General features: G+C 41.5%; 1 protein-coding gene across 7 annotated transcripts in view; it reads left to right on the top strand.

Annotated features, from left to right (window-relative positions):
- atp8a2 (ATPase phospholipid transporting 8A2) overlaps window positions 1-27,698 on the top strand; it is a 589,180-nt gene that overhangs the window by 447,701 nt on the left and 113,781 nt on the right. For all 7 annotated transcript variants that reach the window (XM_063054225.1, XM_063054230.1, XM_063054229.1 and 4 more), the window contains 2 exons: window positions 21,432-21,615; window positions 26,499-26,609. In XM_063054225.1, coding sequence (XP_062910295.1) covers window positions 21,432-21,615; window positions 26,499-26,609 — 295 coding nt within the window. The remainder of the gene's footprint in view (window positions 1-21,431; window positions 21,616-26,498; window positions 26,610-27,698) is intronic.

Here is a 27,698-nt window from a genome sequence, read left to right as displayed (position 1 = left end):
TTGCTTGCTATCCAGGTTTTTATTTGTTTCCTGGGCAGGGCTTGCCCAAGCTTAAAGTCTACATGATGGTGTTGTGTCATGGGAAAAATCCAATCAATCTATGGAGTCTTGCCATAACAGATGAAGCTCCCTTCATACAGGGCTTGGACTAGGTCTGACCTATTGCATGGCACAATGCAGGGTGCCAGCACATCATGAATGCCAACAAATTTTGAGCCATTGATGGATGTAATATAAGGTTCAAAATCCAGGGGTTATAGGTAATTACTTGGAGTCTGTAATTCTCTTTAAACTCATGTTCATTTTATGCTTTTATTCATAGTGCTAGTTTTAAGTTTTGAAAAATGGTGTTTACATTGGGATAAAAAGGAATAATAGTTCATTCTCCAGCCTAAATGTTGCTCCTTTGTGTGCCATCAATATCTTGTAATAATTGTTTTTTGAGAAGAGGATTTTGCAGTTATTTTACATTTTGAAATCTAATATTAAGATGCCTTTTGTACATATGAAATGTGCATAGCACTGCATGCTGTTTAGATTTCGCTTTTACTGCGATAAATTAATGATGCTGTCTTGCATTATGCATGACCACAGGGTACTAAAAATTATAATCCAGTTTGTACATAACTAGATTTTTCCATTTGCTTTTGCTCTCACAGGTCACAAAATGCTGCTTTGAATAATAGTTTCAGTGCTACCTCTGCTCCCAGTGCTTCTCACCCTGTGAGTCTGTAGCACATATTTTCAATCTGAAGCTTCAGTCTCTGTTAGTCACTGGCCCCTGAGCCAATTATAATTGCACTCCGCCTGCATATATATTTCTAAAGTGCTATAAGAATAGAGATAAATAGTTCTTGCTCTCCAGCATTAATACTCCTGTGGTGCCAGTTTGAAGATATAGCACTTTTTTCTTGCTGTGTATATTAACTACACTGTCAAAAAAGGTGTATATTCATGCCTATAGGCACAAAATCCTAAGAATAAATTGCAAATGAATAGTCATTACTTAATTTGCAAGAAATGGAGGTAATGCTTATAACCAAAAATAGCCAAATATTTCCAAGATTTGGCTGAGTCCATCTGAATAGTAGATTTAACTGTGTATCTTTCTTCTTACTAATGCCCTTTCCACAAAGTTTAAAGTAAAGTGGTCATTTGGTTACTTGTCCAGAATAGTTAAAGTTTATGCTTTTGTGAAAACATATTCTGCAAATCGTGTACATCTGATATATTTTGATCCAATTTATACAGGCATTGTGTCATATGTTTGTACAAAACAGGGAAAACTGTATTAATTTTTTAAAATGATGACATTGCAGATTTAAACATTGTTTAAATAAGTGGAATGTTAGGAGCAAGAATTACTTTCCTGTGAAACTATTATATCTGTTTATGTGAGCAGTGTACAAAGGTGAGAGAGGATGTCCATCAGAAAGAAGGACGGGTAATTATAAAGCACCTGTCTAGACAACACAGCAAAAAGTGCTATTCAGCTAATGGAGTACATTATGAAATGAATCATTGTTACGATGGTACAGACCAGCTAATTTGTGCAAAACAATCAGGGCCAGATATTATCTCCAAGTGGTAATGGTTGAAGGATAAATGTTCGTCAGTGCACAATGGATGAGTCTCCTATTCTTTGAAATACCACCAAGGGATCTTTGATTTTCTCTTTGCTGGCCAGGTGGGACCTTAGTTCAGTGCCTCATCTGGAGGATGGAGCCTCCCACAGTGCTTCATTCCCTTGGTGCTTTGCAGCGTTGTGAATGTGGATCTTGTGCTCCAATCTCTAAGATGACACTTGAACTTTTCTGGTGCTATGATGACATAAAATAACTAAATTAAAACCATGGGTGGAAGAAAATAAAAATCCATGTTTCTTTTTTTTTATACACCTTACAGTTTTACATAGTGTAAAAGTGAAAATTGTATTAAAATAATCAAAACATTTGTATCTTGGAAATTTACTACCAGTTTGAGTTGACTGAAAGCTTGGGAAACATTCGTAGTCATAGTCATACTTTATTGAGGATGAAATGAGACCAAAGCTTTGTGCCATTGTATACGGAAGTATACAAATCAATAGTTATTGCAGTGCGTAACATTTAATTTTTATTGTATGAAGGCACAGATTCATGGTGTTGGTGCTTCATGAATAACCTAAGGATCATGAAGTCTAAGTCAAGTGAACTAATTTGGAATGTGTGGGTTTTCTCTGGGTGCTCCGGTTTCCTCCCACAGTCCAAAGACATATCGGCTGGTAGGTTAATTGGTCACTATAAATTGTCCCATGATTAGGGTTAAATCGAGTGGGTTGCTAGCAGCGTGGCTCAAAGGGCTGGAATGGCCTTTTCTGCGCTGTAACTGTAAATTTTTTAAAAATTTGTGTGCTTAATTTTGTATGTGCTATAAAATGATTAGCATATAGTCAGGTTTAAAATATGTTTGGTATTACTAATATTTAAGTGAATTTTAATATATTTGGGACAGAGGGTGTCCTTGACAAAAATTATGGTAAATTAGTTGTCAGTGAATTTATGCGATGTATTTACACCAGACCTACAAAGCTCCATGTAACTGATTCATTAACTTTTAGGTTTGGTTCCTAGTCTGTGTACAGAGGAGATGTCAGGGGTTAAGTTTTTTTACACAGAGAGTGGTGAGTGTGTGGAATGGGCTGCCAGCGGTGGAGGCGGAAAGGATAAAGTCTTTTAAGAGACTCCTGGATGGATACATGGAGCTTAGAAAAATAGAGGGCTGTGAGTAAGCCTAGGTAGTTCTAAGGTAGGGACATGTTCAGCACAGCTTTGCGGGCCGAAGGGCCTGTATTGTGCTGTAGGTTTTCTATTTTTCTATGTTCCATGTTTTCTATCTTAGCTAGGAAGCCTGCACTGGTTACATAAATAACAATTGTATTAACAATTTACGAATCATTGAATCTCCTCTCTCCCATTAGAAATATCTGGCTTTTGGGATTAAAAATTTGCAGAATTTATCCATTCTGAAATGCATCTATCCACAAGTCTAGGACAAAGAAGTACATTTTGATAAAGCTTTAGTCAAAAGAGAGGAGGATTTTGGGAAAAATGGAGTCATATCAACCGAAAATAGTACAAAAAAAAAGGATACAAATGCAAAAATGGTGTTAAATCAGCTAAAAATACACAAGAATGTGTGCCCTATTCTTTCATTGATAGAAATCATTTCTGTAAAATATTGAATTGAAGTCTCTGTTGGCATTCTAAGGCAGGTAGTCAGCAGTTATCACTGTTGTGGGAATGCAAAACTGTGGCTCTGAAGGGAAGTTGATCCACTTCACATCAAATTCCCACCTATCAAAGATAGAAAGAGAAAAAAAATTATGAAATGTTACCATTACATATTATGTTACCAGTACTAATCAATCATTCCTTTGTCTCAACACTTGGTGTGAGATAAAAGATAGGTTTACTACAGCGCCAGAGCCAGTTTTCATTTTATTTTTGTCTTTAGGAGAACAACTGTTGATGAAATCTGACTTCATACATGCAGCTTATTAGACCATTTAACTGCATAACTGATGCTTAAACTTTATAAAGATTGTGCTATAATCCTTAACAACCTAACGATACTGGTAGTTGTAAAAAGCAATGATTGTGTTATATCATAAAACCCTTTTGAAAACCATTTTATGATATTATTTGATCTATTCCATTTGTTGCTGATTTTAGAACTTTACTTTCTTCATTTTCTTTATTATTACGTGCTGAAGTGCAGCTGTCCTCCAGTACTTCATGCAAATGTGACTGTTTATCTTCTTGGTGTAACTTAAGTTAAAGGTTCAAAATAAATTTATTATCAAAGTACATATATGTAACCATATACAACCCTGAGATTCATTTTCTTATGGGTATTCACAATAAATACAAAGAAACACGATAGAATCAATGAAAAACTACACACAAGATAGACAAATAACCAATGTGCAAAAGGCAACAAACGATGCAAATAAAAAAGAGGTCAATGTACTGTTCATGTTCAGGAATCAAAAAGTCGTCATTAATGTTTTTATTCTTTCCATCACAACCTTCCCGCCATGCCCAGTCAAGAATACTTTAAGCAACTATGGCTAGCGGCCAATATGTACAAACGATATCTGGGGTAGATGATCTACATAATTTATGACCAGACCAGCATTTCATTCACATACTGAAGCCTCTTGATTCTCATTCTATAATTTTGGGGAATAGTGAGTTTTCTATAATTCAGTAACAGAAAGAGTAAGCTATGTTATATCCTAAACTCACGTACATGTCCTTAGTTCTTTATCTTTGTCTTAATTGAAAGAATGCAGCATCAGGCACTCTTAACAATATTTTTAAATAATCCATTACATAAGTAAATATGTATTATCATAATCAGGTTTATTATAGAACATAGAATAGTACAGCACAGTACAGGCCCTTCAGCCCACAATGTTGTGCCGACCCTTAACCCTACGTCCCATATAACCCCCCCCCACCTTAAATTCCTCCATATACCTGTCTATCAGTCTCTTAAATTTCACTAGTGTATCTGTCTCCACCACTGACTCAGGCAGTGCATTCCACGCACCAATCACTGGCACGTGTCATAAAATTTGTTAACTTAGCAGCAGCAGTTCAATGCAATACATGATATAGAAGAGGAAGTAAAATAAAAATAAATAAATAAATAAATAAATTACAAAATATGTATGTTGAATAGATTAAAAGTCATGCAAAAACAGAAATGATATATATTTAAAAAGTGAGGTGGTATTCATGGATTCAGTGTCGATTTAGGAATCAGATGGCAGAGTGGAAGAAGCTGTTCCTGAATCGCTGAGTGTGTATCTTCAGGCTTCTGTACCTCCTACCTGATGGCAACAGTGAGAAAAGGGCATGCCCTGGGTACTGGGGGTCCTTAATAATGGATGCTGCCTTTCTGAGACACTGCTCCTTGAAGATGTCCTGGGTACTTTGTAGGCTAGTACCCAGGATGGAGCTGACTAGATTTACAACCTTCTGCAGCTTCTTTCGGTCCTGTGCCATAGCCCCTCCATACCAGACAATGATGCAGCCTGTCAGAATGTATTCCACGGTACATCTATAGAAGTTTTTGAGTGTATTTTTTGACATACCTAGTCTCTTCAAACTCCTGATGAAGTATAGTCGCTGTCTTGCCTTCTTTATAGCTGCTTTGATATGTTGGGACTAGGTTAGGTTATCAGAGATCTTGACACCCAGGAACTTGAAACTGCTCACTCTCTCCACTTCTGATCCCCCAATGAGGATCAGTATGTGTTTCTTCATCTTACCCTTCCTGAAGTCCACAATCAGCTCTTTTGTCTTACTGATATTGAGTGCGAGGTTGTTGCTGTGACACCGCTCCACTAGTTGTATATATCGCTCCTGTATGCCCTCTCGACTCCATTTGAGATTCTACCAACAATGGTTGTATCATCAGCAAATTTATAGATGGTATTTGAGCTATACCTAGCCACACAGTCATAGGTATAGAGAGAGTAGAGTGGTGGGCTAGGCGCATACCCCTGAGGTGCGCCAGTGTTGATTGTCAGTGAGGAGGAGGAGATATTATCACCAATCCGCACAGATTGTGGTCTTTAGGTTAGGAAGTCAGGGATCCAATTGCAGAGGAAAGTAGAGAGACTCAGGTTCTGTAACTTATCAATCAGGATTGTGGGAATGATGGTGTTAAATGCTGAGCTATATTAGATGAACAGCGTTCTGACATGGGTGTTTGTATTGTCCATATGGTCTAAGACCATGTGAACAGCTATTGAGATTTCATCTGCCATTGACCTATTGTGGCAAAAGGCGAATAGCAGTGGGTCCAGCTCCTTGCTGGGGCAGGCAGGATTTCAGTCTAGTCATGACCAACCTCTCAAAGCTTTTTATCATTGTAGATGTAAGTACTACTAGGCGATACAGTAGTCAGTAAAGCAATTCACATTATTCTTCTTAGGCACTGGTATAATTGTTGCCCATAGCAGTGAGAGGTTGAAAATTTCCTTGAATACTCTCGACAGTTGGATGGCACAAGTTTTCACAGCCTTACCAGATACTCCGTCGGGTCAATCCGCCTTGCGAGGGTACACCCTCTTTAAGGACAGCCTAATATCTGCCTCCGAGACAGAGATCACAGGGTCACCAGGTGCAGCGGGAATATTCACAGTTGTAGTTATATTCTCCCTTTCAAAGTGGGCATAGAAGGCATTGAGTTCATCTGGTAGTGAAGCATTGCTGTCATTCATGCTTTTGGGTTTCGCTTTGTAGGAAGTAATGTCTTGCAAACCCTGCCAGAGTTGTCGTACATTTGACTTTTACAGAAAGTTTTTAACTTGTCATTTGGGCAATTATAATTTTTTGGGGATCAATTCAAATTAGTTTTGAATCCTCCTTTCAAGTTAGACGTTATTAATCCTGTTATAAAGTAATTCACCTTGCAGCTATGGGTGCAGAAAAGACCAATTTTGTGTATTCAACTATGTGTAATAATTATAAGACAATAAATCATAGAGGCAGAATTAGGCCATCCAGTCCATCAAGTCTGATCCGCCATTGCAGCAGAACAATGCAATATGTAATAATAGAGGAAAAAAACTGAATTGCACTAAGTGTGCGTGTGTATAAAAAATATGTATAAATAGCTAATTGAATTGACTTATTTCTTACATCCTTCACATACATGAGGAGTAAAAATCTTTATGTTACGTCTCCATCTAAATGTGCCATGTGCAATCATAGTAATTTATACTAATTTATAATAAATAGAACAGTCAATGTAATATAGAATACACTCACATCAGCGTGAGTTGATCAGTCTGATGGCCTGGTGGAAGAAGCTGTCCCAGAGCCTATTGGTCCTGGCTTTTATGCTGCGGTACCACTTCCCGGATGGTAACAGCTGAAATAGATTGTATTGGGATGACTTGGATCCCCAATGTCCCTATGCGCCCTTTTTACACACCTGTCCTTGTAAATGTCCTGAATCATGGGAAGTTCACAACTACGGATGGGCTGGGCTGGGCTGTCCGCACCACTCTCTGCAGAGTCCTGTGATTGAGGGAAGTACAGTTCCCATACCAGGCAGTGATGCAGCCAGTCAGGATGCTCTCAATTGTGCCCCTGTAGAAAGTTCTTAGGATTTGGGGGCCCATACCAAACTTCTTCAACCGTCTGAGGTGAAAGAGGCACTATTGTGCCTTTCTTACCACACAGCTGGTGTGCACAGACCACGTGATGTGGATGCCAAGGAACTTGAAGCTGTTTACCCTCTCAACCCCAGATCCATTGATGTCAATAGGGGTTAGCCCATCTCCATTCCTCCTGTAATCCACAACCAGCTCCTTTTTGCGACATTGAGGAGAGGTTGTTTTCTTGACACCACTGTGTCAGAGAGAGTACAAAAATAATAATAGTACAAAAAAAAGTAGTGAGGTACTGTTCATGGGTTGAATGTTCATTCAGAAATTGGCTGGTAGAGGGGAAGAAGCTGTTCCTGAATCATTCAGTGTGTGCCTTCAGGATTCTGTGCCTACTTCCTGATGGTAGCATTGAGAAAAGGACATGTCCTGGATGATGGGGTCATGGCTAAGTTATTATTCCTTCTCAACTCCATTCTCCCCATAACTTTTGATACTCTTACCTATCAAGAACATTTCACTTTCCCGCTTTCTCTGTAAATATAACACAACTGTATATTCTGCATTCTGGTTTCATTTTTCCTCTGTGACGTAGTATTGATCTGTCTGAATGGCATGGTAACAAAAACTTCCACTGTGTACATGTGACAATAATACGTTAATACCAATTCTCTGAAGGTTAACTTGCAGGTTGAGTCAGCATTCGTTACAAGAGGGCTAGAATATAAAAATAAGAATGTAATATTGAAGCTTTATCAGCCATTAGTCAGACCATTTTTGGAATGTTACGAGTAATTTTAACATAGAACATAGAATAGTACAGCACAGTACAGGCCCTTCAGCCCACAATGTTGTGCTGACCCTCAAACCCTGCCTCCCATATAAGCCCCCACCTTAAATTCCTCCATATACCTGTCTAGTAGTCTCTTAAATTTCACTAGTGTATCTGCCTCCACCACTGACTCAGGCAGTGCATTCCACGCACCAACCACTCTCTGAGTAAAAAACCTTCCTCTAATATCCCCCTTGAACTTCCCACCCCTTACCTTAAAGCAATGTCCTCTTGTATTGAGCAGTGGTGCCCTGGGGAAGAGGCGCTGGCTATCCACTCTATCTATTCCTCTTATTATCTTGTACACCTCTATCATGTCTCCTCTCATCCTCCTTCTCTCTAAACCAGGCAGCATCCTGGTAAATCTCCTCTGTACCCTTTCCAATGCTTCCACATCCTTCCTATAGTGAGGCAACCAGAAATGGACACAGTACTCCAAGTGTGGCCTAACCAGAGTTTTATAGAGCTGCATTATTACATCATGACTCTTAAACTCTATCCCTCGACTTATGAAAGCTAACACCCCATAAGCTTTCTTAACTACCCTATCCACCTGTAAGGCAACTTTCAGGGATCTGTGAACATGTACCCCCAGATCCCTCTGCTCCTCCACACTACCAAGTATCATGCCATTTACTTTGTACTCTGCCTTGGAGTTTATCCTTCCAAAATGTACCACCTCACACTTCTCTGGGTTGAACTCCATCTGCCACTTCTCAGCCCACATCTGCATCCTATCGATGTCTCTCTGCAATCTTTGACAATCCTCTACACTATCTACAACACCATCAACCTTTGTGTCGTCTGCAAACTTGCCAACCCACCCTTCTACCCCCACATCCAGTTCGTTAATAAAAATCACATAAAGTAGAGGTCCCAGAACAGATCCTTGTGGGACACCCCTAGTCACAATCCTCCAATCTGAATGTACCCCCTCCACCACGACCCTCTGCCTTTTGCAGGCAAGCCAATTCTGAATCCACCTGGCCAAACTTCCCTGGATCCCATGCCTTCTAACTTTCTGAATAAGCCTACTGTGTGGAACCTTGTCAAATTCCTTACTAAAATGCATATAGATCACATCCACTGCACTACCCTCATCTATATGCCTGGTCACCTCCTCAAAGACTCTATCAGGCTTCTTAGACACGATCTGCCCTTCACAAAGCCATGCTGACTGTCCCTGATCAGACCATGATTCTCTAAATGCCCAGAGATCCTATCTCTAAGAATCTTTTCCAACAGCTTTCCCACCACAGACGTAAGGCTCACTGGTCTATAATTACCTGGACTATCCCTACTACCTTTTTTTGAACAAGGGGACAACATTCGCCTCCCTCTAATCCTCCGGTACCATTCCCATGGACAACGAGGACATAAAGATCCTAGCCAGAGGCTCAGCAATCTCTTCCCTCTCCTCGTGGAGCAGCTTGGGGAATATTCCGTCAGGCCCCGGGGACTTATCCGTCCTAATGTATTTTAACAACTCCAACACATCCTCTCCCTTAATATCAACATGCTCCAGAACATCAACCTCACTCATATTGTCCCCACCTTCATCAAGTTTCCTCTCATTGGTGAATACCGAAGAGAAGTATTCATTGAGGACCTCACTCACTTCCACAGCCTCCAGGCACATCTTCCCACCTTTATCTCTAATCGGTCCTACCTTCACTCCTGTCATCCTTTTGTTCTTCACATAACTGAAGAATGCCTTGGGGTTTTCCTTTACCCTACTCGCCAATGCCTTCTCGTGCTCCCTTCTTGCTCTTGTCAGCCCCTTCTTAAGCTCCTTTCTTGCTTCCCTATATTCCTCAATAGACCCACCTAATCCCTGCTTCCTAAACCTCATGTATGCTGCCTTCTTCCACCTGACTAGATTTTCCACCTCACTTGTCACCCATGGTTCCTTCACCCTACCATTCTTTATCTTCCTCACTGGGACAAATTTATCCCTAACATCCTGCAAGAGATCTCTAAACATCGACCACATGTCCACAGTACATTTCCCTGCAAAAACATCATCCCAATTCACACCTGCAAGTTCTAGCCTTATAGCCTCATAATTTGCCCTTCCCCAATTAAAAATTTTCCTGTCCTCTCTGATTCTGTCCTTTTCCATGATAATGCTAAAGGCCAGGGAGCGGTGGTCACTGTCCCCCAGATGCTCACCCACTGAGAGATCTGTGACCTGACCCGGTTCATTACCTAGTTCTAGATCTAGTATGGCATTCCCCTTAGTCGGCCTGTTTTGGGCCCCATATCTAAGGACAAATGTGCTGGCGTAGGAGAGGATCCAGGGTAGTTATATGAAAATAGCCCTGGCCATGAATAGTTAATATATGAGGAGCATTTGATGGCACTAGGCCTGGACTCACCGCAGCTTGGAAGGATGAATGGGGATTTCATTAAAACCTACCAAATATTGAAAGGCCTAATTAGAGCAGAAGTAGAGGTGGTGTTTCTAATAGTGGGAGAGTCCAGGACTAGAGGCACAAACTCTAAATGAAAAAAATGTCCCTTCAGAAGGCAGGTGAGAAGAGGTGGTGAATCTGTAGAATTCATTGCCACTGGTGGCTGTTGAGGCCGAGTCATTTGGTGTGTTTAAAGTGGAGTTTGATATTTCTTGGTTGGTAAGAGTGTCAAAGGTTTTGGGGTGAAGGCAAATCAACAACAAAGTGCAAGGGCCACAACAAGGTAGATTTGAAGAATAAGTGTGTAGAAAAGAGGGATCTGGGAGTAAAAGTCCATAATTCATTGAAAGTGACATCACAGATAGATAACGTCATAAAGAAAGCTTTTGGTACATTTGGCCCTCATTGATCAAAATACTGAGTATGGGAGTTAGAACAAGATGTTGGTGATGCCTAATTGTGAGTATTGTGTGCAGTTTTAATCACCTACATTCGGAAAGATGTAAATAAATTGAAAGAGTACAGAGAAAATTTACAAGGATGTTGCCAGGGCTGGAGTACCTGAGTTATAAGAAAAGATTGAATAGGGTAGAACTTTATTCCCTAGAATGTAAAAGATTGAAAGGAGATTTGATAGAGGCATACAAAATTATGCCTGGTATAGATAGGGTGATTGCAAACAGTTTTTTTTTCCCACTGAGTGAGACTACAGCTAGAGGGTAAAGGGCAACATGAGGGGAAACTTCTTTACAGACGGTGTTGTGAGTGTGGAGCGAATTGCCAGCAGAAGTGGTGGATGTGATTTTGACTTCAACGTTTAAGCGAGTTTTGGATAGGTACATGGATGGGAGGAGTATGGAGTGCTATGGTTCATGTAGAGGTCAATAGGACTGGGCATTTCAAATTGTTTGGCACGGACTAGATAGGCTGAAGGGCTGTTTCTGTGCTATAGTTTTCTGTGACTCAATGACTCTATGTTCTGGTGTATGAAAATTCCTTTCAAGAGTCTGATATCAGTGGGATAGAACCATTCCCTGTGCCTGGTATTGTATTTCCTCAAGCTTTCTATATTTTCTGTCTAACAGAATACAGTGGTATCAAATAATTCCCAAATATTCAGGCAATAGACACATTTAAAAATTCCCACAAAAACAAACTCATTTTCTTTTGTAGATACTATAGTCATAGTCATAGTTTATTGATCGCAGGGGAAATTGGTTTTCATTACAGTTGCACCATAAATAATAAAGAGTAGTAAAACCATAAATAGTTAAATAGTAATATGTAAATTATGCCAGGAAATAAGTCCAGGACCAGCCTATTGGCTCAGGGAGTCTGACCCTCCAAGGGAAGAGTTGTAAAGTTTGATGGCTACAGGCAGGAATGACTTCCTATGACGCTCTGTGTTGCATCTCGGTGGAATGAGTCTCTGGTTGAATGTACTCCTGTGCCCACCCAGTACATTATGTAGTGGATGGGAGACATTGTCCAAGATGGCATGCAACTTAGACAGCATCCCCTCTTCAGGCACCACCATCAGAGAGTCCAGTTCCATCTCCACAACATCACTGGCCTTACGGATGAGTTTGTTCATTCTGTTGGTGTCTGCTACCCTCAGCCTGCTGCCCCAGCACACAACAGCAAACATGATAGCACTGGCCACCACAGACTCATAGAACATCCTCAGCATTGTCCGGCAGATGTTGAAGGACCTCATTCTCCTCAGGAAATAGAGACGGCTCTGACCCTTCTTGTAGACAGCCTCAGTATTCTTTGACCAGTCCAGTTTATTGTCAACTCGTATCCCCAGGTATTTGTAATCCTCCACCATGTCCACACTGACCCCCTGGATGGAAACAGGGGTCGCCGGTACCCTAGCTCTCCTCAGGTCTACCACCAGCTCCTTAGTCTTTTTCACATTAAGCTGCAGATAATTCTGCTCACACCATGTGACAAAGTTTCCTACCGTAGCCCCGTACTCAGCCTCATCTCCCTTGCTGATGCATCCAACTATGGCAGAGTCATCCGAAAACTTCTGAAGATGACAAGACTCTGTGCAGTAGTTGAAGTCCGAGGTGTAAATGGTGAAGAGAAAGGGAGACAAGACAGGCCCCTGTGGAGCCTCAGTGCTGCTGATCACTCTGTCGGACACACAGTGTTGCAAGCACACGTACTGTTGTCTGCCAGTCAGGTAATCAAGAATCCATGACACCAGGGAAGCATCCACCTGCATCGCTGTCAGCTTCTCCCCCAGCAGAGCAGGGCGGATGGTGTTGAACGCACTGGAGAAGTCAAAAAACATGACCCTCACAGTGCTCGCTGGCTTGTCCAGGTGGACGTAGACACAGTTCAGCAGGTAGACGATGGCATCCTCAACTCCTAGTCGGGGCTGGTAGGCGAACTGGAGGGGATCTAAGTGTGGCCTGACCATAGGCCGGAGCAGCTCCAGAACAAGTCTCTCCAGGGTCTTCATGATGTGGGAGGTCAATGCCACCGGTCTGTAGTCATTGAGGCCGCTGGGGCGTGGCGTCTTCGGCACAGGTACGAGGCAGGACATCTTCCACAGTACAGGAACCCTTCGGTGTCTCAGGCTCAGATTGAATACATGGTGAAGTACTCCATATAGCTGAGGGGCACAGGCTTTGAGCACCCTGGTACTGACACCATCCGGTCCTGCAGCCTTGCTTGGGTTGAGACGTTTCAACTGTCTTCTCACCTGTTCAGCTGTGAAGCCCACTGTGGTGGTTTCGTGTGGGGAAGGGGTATAGTCATGAGAGCAGGGTGGGGGACTGTGAGGAGGGGTAGGAGGGGAGAGTGGAATATGTGTTGGTTGGGGGCCGACAACATATGGCTTATGTGAGGGATGGGCAAGGGCCACAATGTCGAATCTGTTAAAGAACAGGTTAAGTCCATTGGCCCTGTTCACACTGCTTTCAGCTCCTCTGTTGCTAGTTTGCCAGAACCCGATGATGGTCCTCATCCCCCTCCAGACTTCTCTCCTGTTGTTCTGCTGGAGTTTCCACTCAAGCTTCCTCCTGTACCTGTCTTTAGCCTCCCTGATTCTGGCTTTCAGGTCCCTCTGTATTGCCCTCAGCTCCTCCCTATTTCCATCTCTGAACGCCCTCTTTTTAGCGTTCGGGATGTCCTTTGTCACCCATGGCTTGTTATTTGAATAACAAAGGACAGTTCTTGTGGGAACATTGCAGTCCACACAGAAGTTGATGTAATCAGTGATGCACTCTGTGAGCCCATCAATATCCTCTCCATGTGGCTCACAGAGTGCCTGCCAGCCTGTCACCTCAAAACAACCCTGGAGTGCCTCACAAACCTCCTCCGACCATTTTCACACTGTCCTCAAGGTTGCAGGTTTACTCTTCACCAGAGGCACATAGCAGGGTTTTAGATGCACCAGGTTATAATTACATTGGAAGTCCCACTTAAGATCAGATACAAGGTACAGGAGCAGAATTAGGCATTTTGGCCCATCAAGTCTGCTCCGTCATTTCATCGTGGCTGATCCAATTTTCCTCTCTGCCCCAATCTCCTGCCTTCTCCCCTTATCCCTTCATGCCCTGACCAATCAAGGATCTATCAATCTCTGCCTTAAATATACATAAAGACTCCACAGCTGCCTGTGGCAAAGAATTCCACAGATTCACCACCCTCTGGATAAAGAAATTCCTCCTTATCTCTGTTCTAAAAGGACACCTCTCTATTCTGAGGCTGTGTCCTCTCATCTTAGACTCTCCCACCATAGGAAACATCCTCTCCACATCCACTCTATCAAGGCCTTTCACCATTCCATAGGTTTCAATGAGGTCACCCTTCGTTCTTCTGAGTTCTGATGAATGCAGGTATGGAGCCTTCTGACATTCTTCATATGATAAGCTATCCAATCCTGGAATCATTTTTGTGAACCTCCTTTAAGCCCTCTCCAGTTTCAGTAAATTCTTTCAAAGATGAGGTGCCCAAACCTGCTCACAATACTCCAAGTGAGGCAGCACCAGTGCTTTATAAAGTTTCAACCTTACATCCTTGCTTTTATATTCCAGTCCTCTTGTAATGAATACTAACATTGCATTTGCCTTCCTCACCGCAGAATCAACCTGCAGATTAACCTTTAGGGAATTCTGCACAAGGACTTCCAAGACCCTTTGCATCTCAGTTTTTTGTACTTTTTCTCATTTAGAAAATAGTCAGCTTTTTCGTTTCTATTACCGAAATGCATGACCATACACTTCCCAACACTGTAGACTGTCTGCTACTTCTTTGTCCATTCTCGTAATCTGTCTACATTCTTCTGTAGCCTCTCTACTTCCTCAAAACTACCTTCCCTCCACCTATCTTCATATCATCTGCAAACTTTGTGACAAAGCCATCAATTCCATTGTCCGAATCATTGACATACAACATTTTTAAAAAATCAGACCCAACACAGACCCGTGTGGAACACCATTAGTCACTGGCAGCCAACCAGAAAAGGCTCCCTTTATTACCACTCTTTGCCTCCTGCCAATCAGCCACTACTTTGTCCATGCTCAAATCTTTCCTGTAATATTATGGGCTTATAACTTGTAAGCAGCCTCATGCATGGCACCTTGTCAAAGGCCTTCTGAAAATCCAAATTCACAACATCAACAGATTCTCCTTTGTCTATCCTCAAAGAATTCCAACAGATTTGTGAGGCAAGATTTTCCCTTGAGAAAACTATGCTACAGCCTATTTTATCATGTCTCCCAGTACCCTGGCATCAACATCTTTCCAACCACTGAGGTCAGACTAACTGGCCTATGGTTTCCTTTCTTCTGTCTCTCTCCCTTCTTGAAGAGTGGAGTGACATTTACAATCTTCCAGTTTTCCAGAACCATTCCAGAATCTAGTGATTCTTGAAAGATCATTTCTAATGCTTCTACAATCTCTTTAGCCACCTCTTTCAGAACCCTGGGGTGTACACCATCTGGTTCAGGTGACTTGTCTACCTTCAGCCCTTTCAATTTCCCAAAAACCTTCTCTCTGGTTATAGTAATTTTACACACTCCATGACAACTGACACCTGGAACTTCCACCATACGGCTAATGTCTTCCACAGAATACTGATGCAAAATACTTATTCAGTTCATCTGCTATTTCATTGTTCCCCCCATCACTACCTCTCCAGCATCATTTTCCAGTGGTCCGATATCCACTCTCGCCACTCTTTTATACTTTATGTATCTCAAGAAACTTTTGGTATCCTTGTCAATACAGGTGTCCCCCGCTTTTCGAATGTTCGCTTTACGAAACCTCACTGTTACGAAAGACCTACATTAGTACCCTGTTTTCGCTTTCAGAAGGTGCTTTCACTGTTACAAAAAAAATCAGCACGTGATAAAAGGCAGCACGCGCCCCGAGCAACCGCTATCCCCCAGATTCTCACCGGCATTGCTTAAACACGAGCCTGTGAGCAGCCATTTGCAAGGTGAGTTCCAAGGTATTGGAAAAGCCTAAAAGAGCTCATAAGGGTGTTACACTTAGTGTAAAACTAGACATAATTAAGCGTTTCAATCGTGGTAAACGAAGTAAGGACAAACTGCATTTGGCTTGTGGAAGCTGACGAAGATGTTGAAGAGGTTTTGGTATCCCATGACCAAGAACTGATAAATGAAGAGCTGATGCAATTGGAAGAGGAAAGGATAGCAATTGAAACTGAATACAGTAGCGAACGGACTGAAAGTGAAGTCGTCCAGGAAATGAACGTGAAGCCGTCCAGGAAATGAACGTGAAGCCACTGCATGAGATTTTCACTGCAATGATAAAGTATGACTTTAATTTTGAAAGGGTATGTAGGTTTAGGGGATATTTGCAGGATGGTTTGAGTCCTTACAAAGAACTGTATGATAGAAAAATGTGCGAGGCTCAGCAGTCAAGCAAGCCTTCCACATCAGCCACAGCAGACGACGAACCTCGACCTTCGACATCGAGGCGAGCAGTCATAGGAGAAGATGAGCTGCCTGCTGTAATGGAAACAGACGACGAGATGACACCCCAGTGTCCCACTACCCCGTGATTCGCGGAGAATGCAGCGGTAGCTGGGAGGCACACAGTACATCTTTAAGAAAAAAAGCTGAAATAAACATGCTAATTCATTAGGTGCTGCCCGACACCTAATTAATTAGCATGTTTATTTCGGCTTTTTTCTTAAAGATGTGCTGTGTGCCTCCCGGCTACCACTGGACCCCTGCGTGCTTCACAGTTCGATATCTGTTGGCGGCCTGGAGGGTGGGGGCCACTGCACCACCTAACCTGTGACGGCTCAGTCTAACACACCATCATCAGTGTACTCGGTGCTGTCTTCCTGATTCCCGTAAGTGATACTACACCATACGTACATTATTTCTACTTCATATAGGCTGTGTATTTTTACGTGTTATTTGGTATGATTTGGCAGCTTCATAGCTTAAAGGTTACTGGAGAGAGTGTTTTTGCCAACAGTGCTTGCATGAGATTTTCACTACGGAGAACAGTTCAGTAATGATTGTGGAAAAGTATTTCTACTTTATATAGGCTGTGTACTTATCATATAATTCCTGCTTTTTCTATATTTTACTGTTATTTTAGGTTTTATGTGTTATTTGGCATGATTTGGTAGATTATTTTTGGGTCTGCGAACGCTCACAAATTTTTCCCATATAAATAAATGGTAACTGCTTCTTCGCTTTATGACGTTTCGGCTTACGAACCGTTTCATAGGAACGCTCTACCTTTGGATGGCGGGGGAAACCTGTATTATTGGCTAGTTTATATTCGTATTTGATCCTTAACGACTTTTGTCGTTGCCTTGCGTTGATTTTTAAAAGCTTCCCAATCCTCTAACTTTCCACTAATATCTTCTGTAAATTTGCTGATGATGCAACCATTGTTGGTAGAATCTCAGGTGGAGACGAGAGGGCGTACAGGAGCGAGATACACCAGCTAGTGGAGTGGTGTCACAGCAACAACCTGGCACTCAATGTCAGTTAGACGAAAAAGCTGATTGTGGACTTGAGGAGGGGTAAAAAAGGAACACATACCAATTCTCATAGAGGGATCAGAAGTAGAGAGAGTGAACATTTTCAAGTTCCTGGGTGTCAAGATCTCTGAGGATCTCAACATATCGATGCAGCTATAAAGAAGGCGACTATACTTCATCAGGAGTTTAAAGAGATTTGGTATGTCGACAGAAACACTTAAAAACTTCTATGGATGTACCGTGGAGAGCATTCTGTCTGGTAAGGTGGGGGCTACTACACAGGACCGAAAGAAGCTGCAGAAGGTTGTAAATTTAGTCGGCTGCATCTTGGGTACTAGTCTGCAAAGTACCCAGGACATCTTCAAGGAGCCGTGTCTCAGAAAGGCAGCATCCATTATTAAGGACCTCCAGCACCCAGAGCATGCCCTTTTCTCACTGTTACCATAAGGCAGGAGGTACAGAAGCCTGAAGGCACACACTTGGTGATTCAGGAACAGCTTCTTCCTCTCTGCCATCCGATTCCTAAATGGACATTGAACCTGTGAACAATACCTCACTTTTTAATATTATATTTCTGTTTTGCACGATCTTTAATCTATTCAATATACATATACTGTAATTGATTTATTTATTTCTTCTATATCATGTATTGCATTAAACTGCTGCTGCTAAGTTAACAAATTTCATGACACATGCTGGTGATAATAAACCTGATTCTGATTCTAATTTTTGCTCTATGATATGTCCTCTCTTTGGCTTTTATTTTGACTTTGACTTTTCTTGTTAGGCATGGATGTGTCAGCTTTCCTTTAGAATCGTCCTTCCATTTTGGGATGTATATATCCTGGGCTTTCTGAATTGCTTCCAGAAATTCCAGCCAATTACTACTCTGCCACCATCTGGCTAACTCCTCTCTCATGCCTAGTCCTCTAGTGGGCTCAGTCACAAGCTGCTCTAAAAGTCATCTCGTAGGCACTCTAGGAATCCCCCCTCCTATAATCCGGCTCCAGCCTAATTTCCCAATTTACCTGCATATTGAAGTCATCTATGACTATAGTAACATTGCCCTTTTGGCATGTGTTTTCTATCTCCTGTTGTAAATTGTAGGCCACATCCTTACTATTGTTTGGGAGTGCGTATACAACTCCCGTCAGGGTCCTTTTACCCTTGCAGTTCCTTACCTCTATCCCCAATGATTCAACACCTTCCAGCCCTATGTCACCCCTTTCTAATGATTTGAGTTCATTTTTCAGCAACAAAGCAATGCTGCCCCCTCTTCCTTCCTGCCTATCCTTCCGATACAATGTGTATCCTTAGACATTAAGCTCCCAACTGTAATCTTTCAGCCATGATTCCTTGATGCCTACAACATTATACATGCCAACCTGAACTGTGCTGCAAGTTCAGCTACCTTATTCCATATATTGTGTGCATTCAGATATAACGCCTCCAGTCCTGTATTCACCCTTTTCGATTGTGTCGTACCATGCTCAACATTCGTCTGAGGTCTTACCAACAGCTATCTCCACAGCCTCTCCACTAACTGTTCTGGTATTCTGCTTCCCATTCCTCTGTAACTCTAGTTTAAACCCCACCTTGCAGCATTAACAAACCTTCCCACTAGGATATTAGTCCCTCTCCAGTTCAGGTGCAAACTATCCCTTCTGTACAGATCCCACCTTCCTTGAAAGAGAGCCCAATGATCCAAAAATCTTATGCCCTCCCTCCTACACCAACTCCTTCACTACGTATTAAACTGTATAATGTTCCTAGTTCTGATCTTTCTAGCATGTGTCATGGATAGCAATCCCGAGATCACAACCTTTGAGGTCCTGCCCTTTAACTTAGCATCTAACTCCCTGAAGTCCCAATGCAGAACCTCATCACTCGTTTTAGCCATGTCATTGGTAGCTACACAGACCATGACTTCTGGCTGTTCACCCTCCCTCTTAAGAATGCTGAGAACTCGTTCCAAGATATCCTGGACCCTGGCACCTGTGAGGCAACATCCCATCCGGGAATTCAAGTGTCCAAAGTGATATACCTCTTGTTGAGGATGAGAGCCACAGGGGTAGTCTGCACTGACTCCTTAAACCCTTTCCCTTTCCTGACTGTCATCTAGTTTACTGTGTCCTGCACCTTGGGTGTAACTACCTTTCTATATGTCCAATCTATCACCCTTAAAGCCTCCCGAATGATCTGGAGTTCATCCAGTTCCAGCTCCAACTCCTTAATGCAGTTTGTTAGAAGCTGCAACTGGATGCACTTTTTGCAGTTGTAGTGGTCAGGCACATTGGAGGTCTCCCTGACTTCCCACATCCCATAAGAGGAGCATTTCACTATCCTGCCTGTCATCTCTACCTCGGTGAGCAGATATAAAGAAGAGAAGGAAAAAAAGCTTGAGCTTTTCTTTCCTTTGCTTTCTCTGAGTGATGCCTCTCTTCACTGAAGCCTCGAAGCGCTAAAGCCTTAAGATCACTACTCTGGCTGCATCCACTCGGATGACAGCCCCTGCGCTTGTCCCTGCCTTGGTTTAATTTGCTCTTCCTAATTAATCCCAAACACCAATTGGCCACTGGTCAAAGCTCTATTAAATATTAGTACCAGGATGTTATGCAAAATGTCTTTTGATAAGAAGGGTGTCCTGAAACTCAATAATTTATGGACTAAGTCAGAGTGGATTGTTTCTGTATTTTGCCCATGCCCATTTTGCAGTTAGTGGGGAGGGAGTGGAAAGGGTGGGGGGCTGTTTTTAGTTGGTGGTAGAGGAGGGCAAGGATGAGATGTTAGTAAGGAATAAGCAATGACCAGTTGTTGTTTCTTCTTATGATTTGAATGTTATGCCCTTTTATATGTTTTACATGGTTCAACTTGCATCGGAATTGTTCCAACAATTTCTATACACGAGTATACAAGTGAGCCTGGGCTCATTTTAACATTTTTGTAGCAGATCTAAAATTCAAACAGGTTAAATAACTTTTCACCTTCCTACTAAGTACTGAATGCACAATGACAGTTAACTTGGTTAAACTGATTTTTACAGTTATTTCAGTTTGTTAATGCTGGGATAACAGAGACAGTTAAAGGATATCCTATCTGAATATGTTAAAACATGCATTTGGGATCTTTACTTAGAGCTTGGTGCCAGGCCCTTCCAGCTCAATGTGCCTACCTGCACTGCCCTATTGCACTCATGACCAATTAACCTACCAACCCATGTGTCTTTGGAATGTTGGAGGAAACCTAAGTGGTCACGGGAGGAAACTCCTCAGAGACAGCAGCAGAATTGAATCTGGGTCACTGGCACTGTAATAGCTTTACGCTAACTGCAATGGCTATAACCAGTTTAAATTGTCTTCTGTCTGATGCTCATGTTGTATGTCCTGCTGTCTGTTAACAGGACCATGATTGCACATCTCATTCTGGGGACTCTGGGACTGCCATGCATATGTATCTTTGGCATTATGAAGACCAAAGATAATCCCAACCTGGAATTTGGATTTCAATCTAATTTAAGATGATTAGGAGAAATCAGATATTATACATTGATAGCTATTATTTTTGTAGAAATTTGCTGCATTTTTAAATGACACCTATGATTCTTTTGACCGCAATTAATCAAACTTACGGTCAACAACATCATTTTATTCTACAGTGTGTCAATTTTAAAGCAATCCAGCTCAAATCTAATTTTAATAAAATATTCAATCTGACATTTGATTTTCATTTGTTTCTACCACCAATTACTTCTCCTGCTGTCTCCTATCCCACAAATAATACATCACACAAAGATTAAATGATCAATTTACATCTGAAAAGATCAACGATGCACAATACAAGAACAACCTCTTTTGGGATATTAGTCTCTTAAACTGCTGATCACTGGATGTTCAATACAACTATAATATTCATCTGTTAAAGGTTGAAGTCTATTGGTGTTTGTTTTATAACACAGGACTCTGAGTAACACAAAAGAACTTTCGGATTCCAAAGCTATTAAACTGATTAACATCTTATTTCTTCTTTCAGAGTCTCACCTCTCCAGAAATCAGAAATTGTACAAATGGTTAAAAAGAATGTTAATGCCATCACTCTAGCGGTTGGAGATGGAGCCAATGATGTGGGGATGATTCAGACTGCGCATGTTGGAATAGGAATTAATGGCAACGAAGGCTTGCAAGCCACCAACTCCTCTGATTACTCCATAGCACAGGTTGGAAGCACTTAACATCACTTTGTCTTTGTACAATGATCAGAAATTCTCCCAATATATGCAACACAAATGCTCAAAGGGTGATTTGGAATTATTTCTATCTATTAACAGCAAGTCGCATAAACAAAGGAAAGCCAAAACAGGTTTTGTTCATGTGGAGAGCTCTGAGTGCAGAAGGAATTGTAATTTATTTTGAAACGTGTGCTTCTTGTCACTTCACAATGATGTTTAAGGGAATTGATTCCCATTACCATGGTTCACTATCCACTACGTACAGGTTTCCCCCACCCTCCGAAGGTAGAGCATTCCTATGAAACGGTTCGTAAGCCGAAATGTCATAAAGCAAAGAAGCAATTACCATTTATCTGGATGGGAAAAATTTGTGAGCGTTCGCAGACCCAAAAATAACCTACCAAATCATGCCAAATAACACATAAAACCTAAAATAACAGTAACATATAGTAAAAGCAGGAATGATATGATAAATACACAGCCTATATAAAGTAGAAATACTTTTCCACAATCACTACTGCAGTGTTCGCCAAAGCGAAAATCTCACGCAAGTGCTGTCGGCAGAAAATCTCACACAAGCGCTGTTGGCAGAAACACTCTCTCCAGTAACCTTTACGCTATGAAGCTGCCAAATCATAACAAATAACACGTAAAAATACACAGCCTATATAAAGTAGAAATAATGTTTGTACAGTGTAGTATCACTTACTGGAATTGGGAAGACAGCGCAGAGCACACTGATTTGTGTTAGACTGAGTCGTCGCAGGTTGGCTGGTGCAGTGGCCCCCACCCTCCAGGCCGCCGACCGATACATTGCCGCAAAGCACGCAGGGGTCCAGCGGTAGCTGGGAGGCACACAGCACATCTTTAAGAAAAAAGCCGAAATGAACGTGCTAATTAATTAGGTGCTGCCCGGCACGTAATTGTCGGCCCAGATTAGTGCCGATTTCTGACTGCGTCGTCTATGATCTGGGCCAACAATTACGTGTCGGGCGGCACCTAATTAATTAGCTTGTTTATTTCGGCTTTTTCCTTAAAGATGTGCTGTGTGCCTCCCAGCTACTGCTGCATCCTCCATGAATCGGTACAGTATCTGTCTGTGGCCTGGGTGTTGGGGTGGTGGGACACTGGGGTGTCATCTCGTTGTCTGTTTCCATTAGAGCAGGCAGCTCATCTTCTCCTATGACTGCCCGCCTGGATGTTGAAGGTCGAGGTTCGGCATCTGCTGTGGCTGCTGTGGAAGGCTTGCTTGACTGCTGAGCCTCGCGCATTTTTCTATCATACAGTTCTTTGTAAGGACTCAAGCCATCCTGCAAATATCCCCTAAACCTACATACCCTTTCAAAATTAAAGTCGTACTTTATCATTGCAGCGAAAATCTCATGTAGTTGCTTCACTTTCGCTACTGCATTCGGTTTCGATTGTTATCCTTTCCTCTTCCAATTGCATCAGCTCTTCATCTATCAGTTCTTGGTCATGGGATGCCAAAACCTCTTCAACATCATGTTCGTCAGCTTCCACAAGCCAAACTCACTTAGTCCTTACTTTGTTCACCACGATCAAAACGCTTAATTATGTCTAGTTTTACGCTAAGTGTAACACCCTTACAAGCTCTTTTAGGCTTTTCCGACACCATAAAACTCATCTTGCAAACGGCTGCTCACAGACACGTGTTTAAGCAATGCCGGCGAGAATGCCATTCCGAATCCAGGGGAGAGCGGCTGCTTGGGGCGTACGCTGCTTTTTTTCCGTAACAGTGAAAACACCTTCTGAAAGCGAAAACAGGGTACTAATGTAGGTCTTTCGTAACAGTGAGGTTTCGTAAAGCGAACGTTCGAAAAGCGGGGGACACCTGTATACCTTATTAATCTATTTATGTAATCGCTGCTTGATTATAGTACAGCCTCTTCCTTATTAAGATATATTCCACTTGATTAATTCCAGAAGACTTGTACCACAGTGACTTAGTTCTATTTATTTATTTAATGATACAACACAGAGTAGGCCCTTCGCACCCTTCAAGCCATGCTGCCCCTGCAACCCCACAACCCCGATTAACTTTAACCTAATCATGGGATAATTTACAATGACCAGTTAACCCATCCAGTACACCTTTGGTGTATTGGATGAAACCGGAGTACCCAGGGAAAATCCATGCATTCCATGGGGAGGACAAACGGCGATGAGTAGCCAATCTTACTAAACCTGAGGATACTTATAACAATGTCATCTTATGAGACTGAGGCCTTTATCCTGCTAAGATAATTTAGGGCGAAGCTAAAAAACAATTAACCTATTCCTATTTAAAATGAATACTCAGTTTAATAAGAACAGAAAATGCTGGAAAAAACTCAACAGATCAGGCAGTACCTGTGGAAGGAGAAATAGACAATACTTTACGTCTCTGGCTGGGTATGAGAATGAGAAAGAGATATGCAAGTTGGTTTCCAGTAGGAGAGAAGTTGGGGGTCGGATGTGCAGAACAAAGCATAGGTGTGAGTCAAAATGTGGGTGAGTTTAATGGCAGGAATTACCAGCACATTAGGCTTCTTGGTTTAAGTACTGAGTTGTTAATGGTAAGGGAGTGGGACCGGGACTGGTTTAGAAGGCCAGACTTGCGTGAGTAGGATAAAAAATGATCCAAAAACAGAAAATGGAAAATTTTGCAGAAAGTAAGGAGGTCAAGCACCAAATGTGGAAAGCTAATATTTCAGATGAGGGACTTTTCATAACCTGAAGGGACATGAAGGACCTGAGAAAGAGATAGAAGTTGATTGAGGTACCAGCAGAATTGTGGTGAAAACTGAGGCCAGTTTTTCTGATATAGTGAAGACGTGGCAAGTGGTATAATGTAAGGTGGTTTTAGCTGTGTAATTTGTAGTTGCTCAGCCACCTCTGTCAAAGCTACTTTTTGTCATGAGGACCTCTAGAAAGAATGCTCCTAAATATGAGATGACACATTATGGGAAGAATGTCTGTGCTACTGAACAACATGTTCCTGTAAACAGTGTTGCCAAATGATACATTTATGCAACTCCACAACATCCACTTGTAAATAGTTTTGCCACAGGAATGAGAAAACCAAGAAGCAGCAGATCCTAGTTCTCAGTTATGGTGAGTGTCAAATACAAGGCTCATACAGTGCCTATAAAAAGTATTCACCCTCCCACCCCCATCCCTGGAAGTTTTCATATTTTATTGTTTTACAACATTGTATCACAGTGGATTTTATTTGAGTTTTTTAACACTGTTCAACCGAAAATGACTCTTTCATGTCAAAGTGAAAACAGATCTCTACAAAGTGATCTAAATTAATTACAAATATAAAACACAAAATAATTGATTGCATTAGTATTCACCCCTTGCAAGTCAGTATTTAGTAGATGCACCTTTGGCAGCAATTACGACCTGAAGTCTGTGTAGGTAGGTCTCTATCAGCTTTGCACATCTGGGCACTGCAGTTTTTCTCCACTCTTCTTTACAAAACTGCTCAAGCTCTGTCAGATTGCATGAAGATCGTGAGTGTACAGCCCTTTTCAAGTCCAGCCACAAATTCTCAATTGGATTGAGGTCTGGGCCCTGACTTGGGCATTCCTCGACATTAACATTGTTGTTTTTAAGCCATTCCAGTGTAGCTTTGGCTTTCTGATTGGGGTCATTGTCGTGCTGGAAAACAAATCTTCTCCCAAGTTGCAGTTCTCTTGCAGACTGCTTCAGGATTTCCCGATATTTTTGCTGTATTCATTTTACTCTCAAACTTCACAAGCCTTTCAGGGTCTGCTGCAGTGAAGCATCCCCAAAGCTTGATGCATCCACCACCATGCTTCTCAGTAAGGATGGTGTGTTTTTTGGCTTATGCAAAACGTAGCGTTTAGTCTAATAGCCAAAAAGCTCGATTTTGGTTTCATCAACCACCACCCTTTGCTTCCTTTTGAATCTACTTAATTAGCCCTCGCTGGATCCCATGGGGCCTAACCTTCCCAGCCAGCCTACCATGAGGGGCCTTGCTGAAGGTCTTGCTAAAGTCCAAATAGACAACATTGACTGCCCTAAGTTCATCTACCCTTATGGTTAGTTGTTCAACTGATTCCTTCTAATCAGAGCCTTTCTGTCTAAATACTGGTAGATCCTGTCCCTCAGAATTCCCTCCAGTAACTTCCCTACTACTGATGTCAGGCTGACTGGCCCATAGTTCCATGGCTTGTCTTTCTTAAACAACAGAACAACATTAGCCACCATATAGTCTTCAGGACTTCAGTGGCTAACGATGCAGCAAATATCTTTGCAGGGTTTCTACAGTTTGCTCCTTTGTCTCTCACAAAGCACTTGGTCAGGCCCTGTAGATTTTTCCACCTTATTGTGTTGTAAGGCAGCAAATACCCCCTTCCTGGTAATATAAATGTACTCCAAAACCCCTCCACTTGTTTCTCTTATCTCTTGAACAACCATGATTTTCACCAGGAAATACTGAGGAGGAGTATTTGTTAAAAATCTCATCCATCTCCTCTGGCTCAAAATACAGGCAAGCCTGCTGATCTCCAGGAGGATGTACTCTTCCCTCGCCACCCTTTTTTCCTTAATATAATTGTAGAACCACTTGGATTTTCTTTAACCTGTGGATCTGACTTAAACTTTTCTATTCAATTATGGACACTAAAGGCAAAATGCTCCCTGACTGCCACTTCAGTTATTTGCCCAGCCTCGTTCCCTAAGAGGAGGTCCAATACTTCACCCTCCCTAGCAGGGGCCTCTATATGTTGACTTAGGAAACTTTTCTTGCAACTTGGATTACAAATTGAATTTACTGTCTTGTTGTGTGGTTTAAAAAATACTCATGATACTATTGAAGCCTTTTTTCCTTTTCATTTTAGTTTTCGTATTTAGAAAAACTTTTACTGGTCCATGGAGCCTGGAGTTACATTCGAGTGACAAAGTGCATCCTCTACTGTTTTTACAAAAATGTGGTGCTATATATAATTGAGGTAAGGAATATCAACTATGCCTCATATTAGTAATTTCATGTTAAATGGATCATTGAATTGAACGATGATTTGGAAATTGTTGCTAAGATTCAAAAGAAGGGATAGAATTGAAGAAGTTGATTTTTTCCCCATGTGACATGGGAATAGAAGGAAACATTTATTTAGTAGCGTGATTTGCAATTATCCAGATTAGTTTTTGTCTGTCTTTTTTTAAAAAATGCATATTATATAGGTTATTGTCCAACCCTCTGTAAATTAGTAAGTCAACCATCTGTATATTCTAGAATATCTTCTTTAGTGAAGACTAAGATTTTATTTGATATTTTGTGGAATTGTTCTTTATCTCTGTATTAACCTTATATTTCCTCTTGGTAAATGTGACATGACTGTACAGCTATACTACAAATCTCTGCTTCCTCCTTTCGTGGATAAGTTGGTTATTCTGCTGAAACCTGTCCAAGTCCCATCTGGTGTTCTCATTTTCTTTTCTAATTGGATTATAACTGCACTGAATTATCATCACTATTCCCAGCCATCCACACCACATTCATAAGTGGAAATTATATTATTGTACAGATGGACTGTACATTTCCTTTTGATTGAAATAAATTTCAACATCTGGAAAAGATCACAATAATTTACTTTTTTGTTATGTTTAAAACATGAAGGTCAAAGGATTCATGACAGGGGCTTTGGCTTGTTTACTAGTGACTGAATTCAAACTTTACCTAGTTTGAAGTATTAAGCTAGCATTAAATCATGCATCATTAGTGACTAATAGACCAGCTGTGTATCATTAGGTTGGTGTTCTGATTAAATCTGCAGTCTAGCTGTTGCTGTAGCCACGATATAAACATGTTTCATCTTTTTCACCGTCTTTTGTGCTGCAGCCAGTCCAGTATCTGGACCAACACCAAAGTCTAACGGTCATTTGTCCTGTGTGTTATGGACACTGGAAAGGCAGGTAGTGTGATAGCAGGTCAATTGATAAATTTCTTGGTAGTTAAGTTATATATCTCAGCATTTTTCAGTCAGATAGACATTAGTTAATTCAAAGTAAAACCAAACCCCTAATTGAGTCATAAACCT

The sequence above is a fragment of the Mobula hypostoma genome, chromosome 7, assembly GCF_963921235.1.
Source record: "Mobula hypostoma chromosome 7, sMobHyp1.1, whole genome shotgun sequence".
NCBI lineage: Eukaryota > Metazoa > Chordata > Chondrichthyes > Myliobatiformes > Myliobatidae > Mobula > Mobula hypostoma.
Note: the sequence above shows the minus strand (reverse complement) of the source record. Positions and strands in the feature narration are given on the sequence as shown.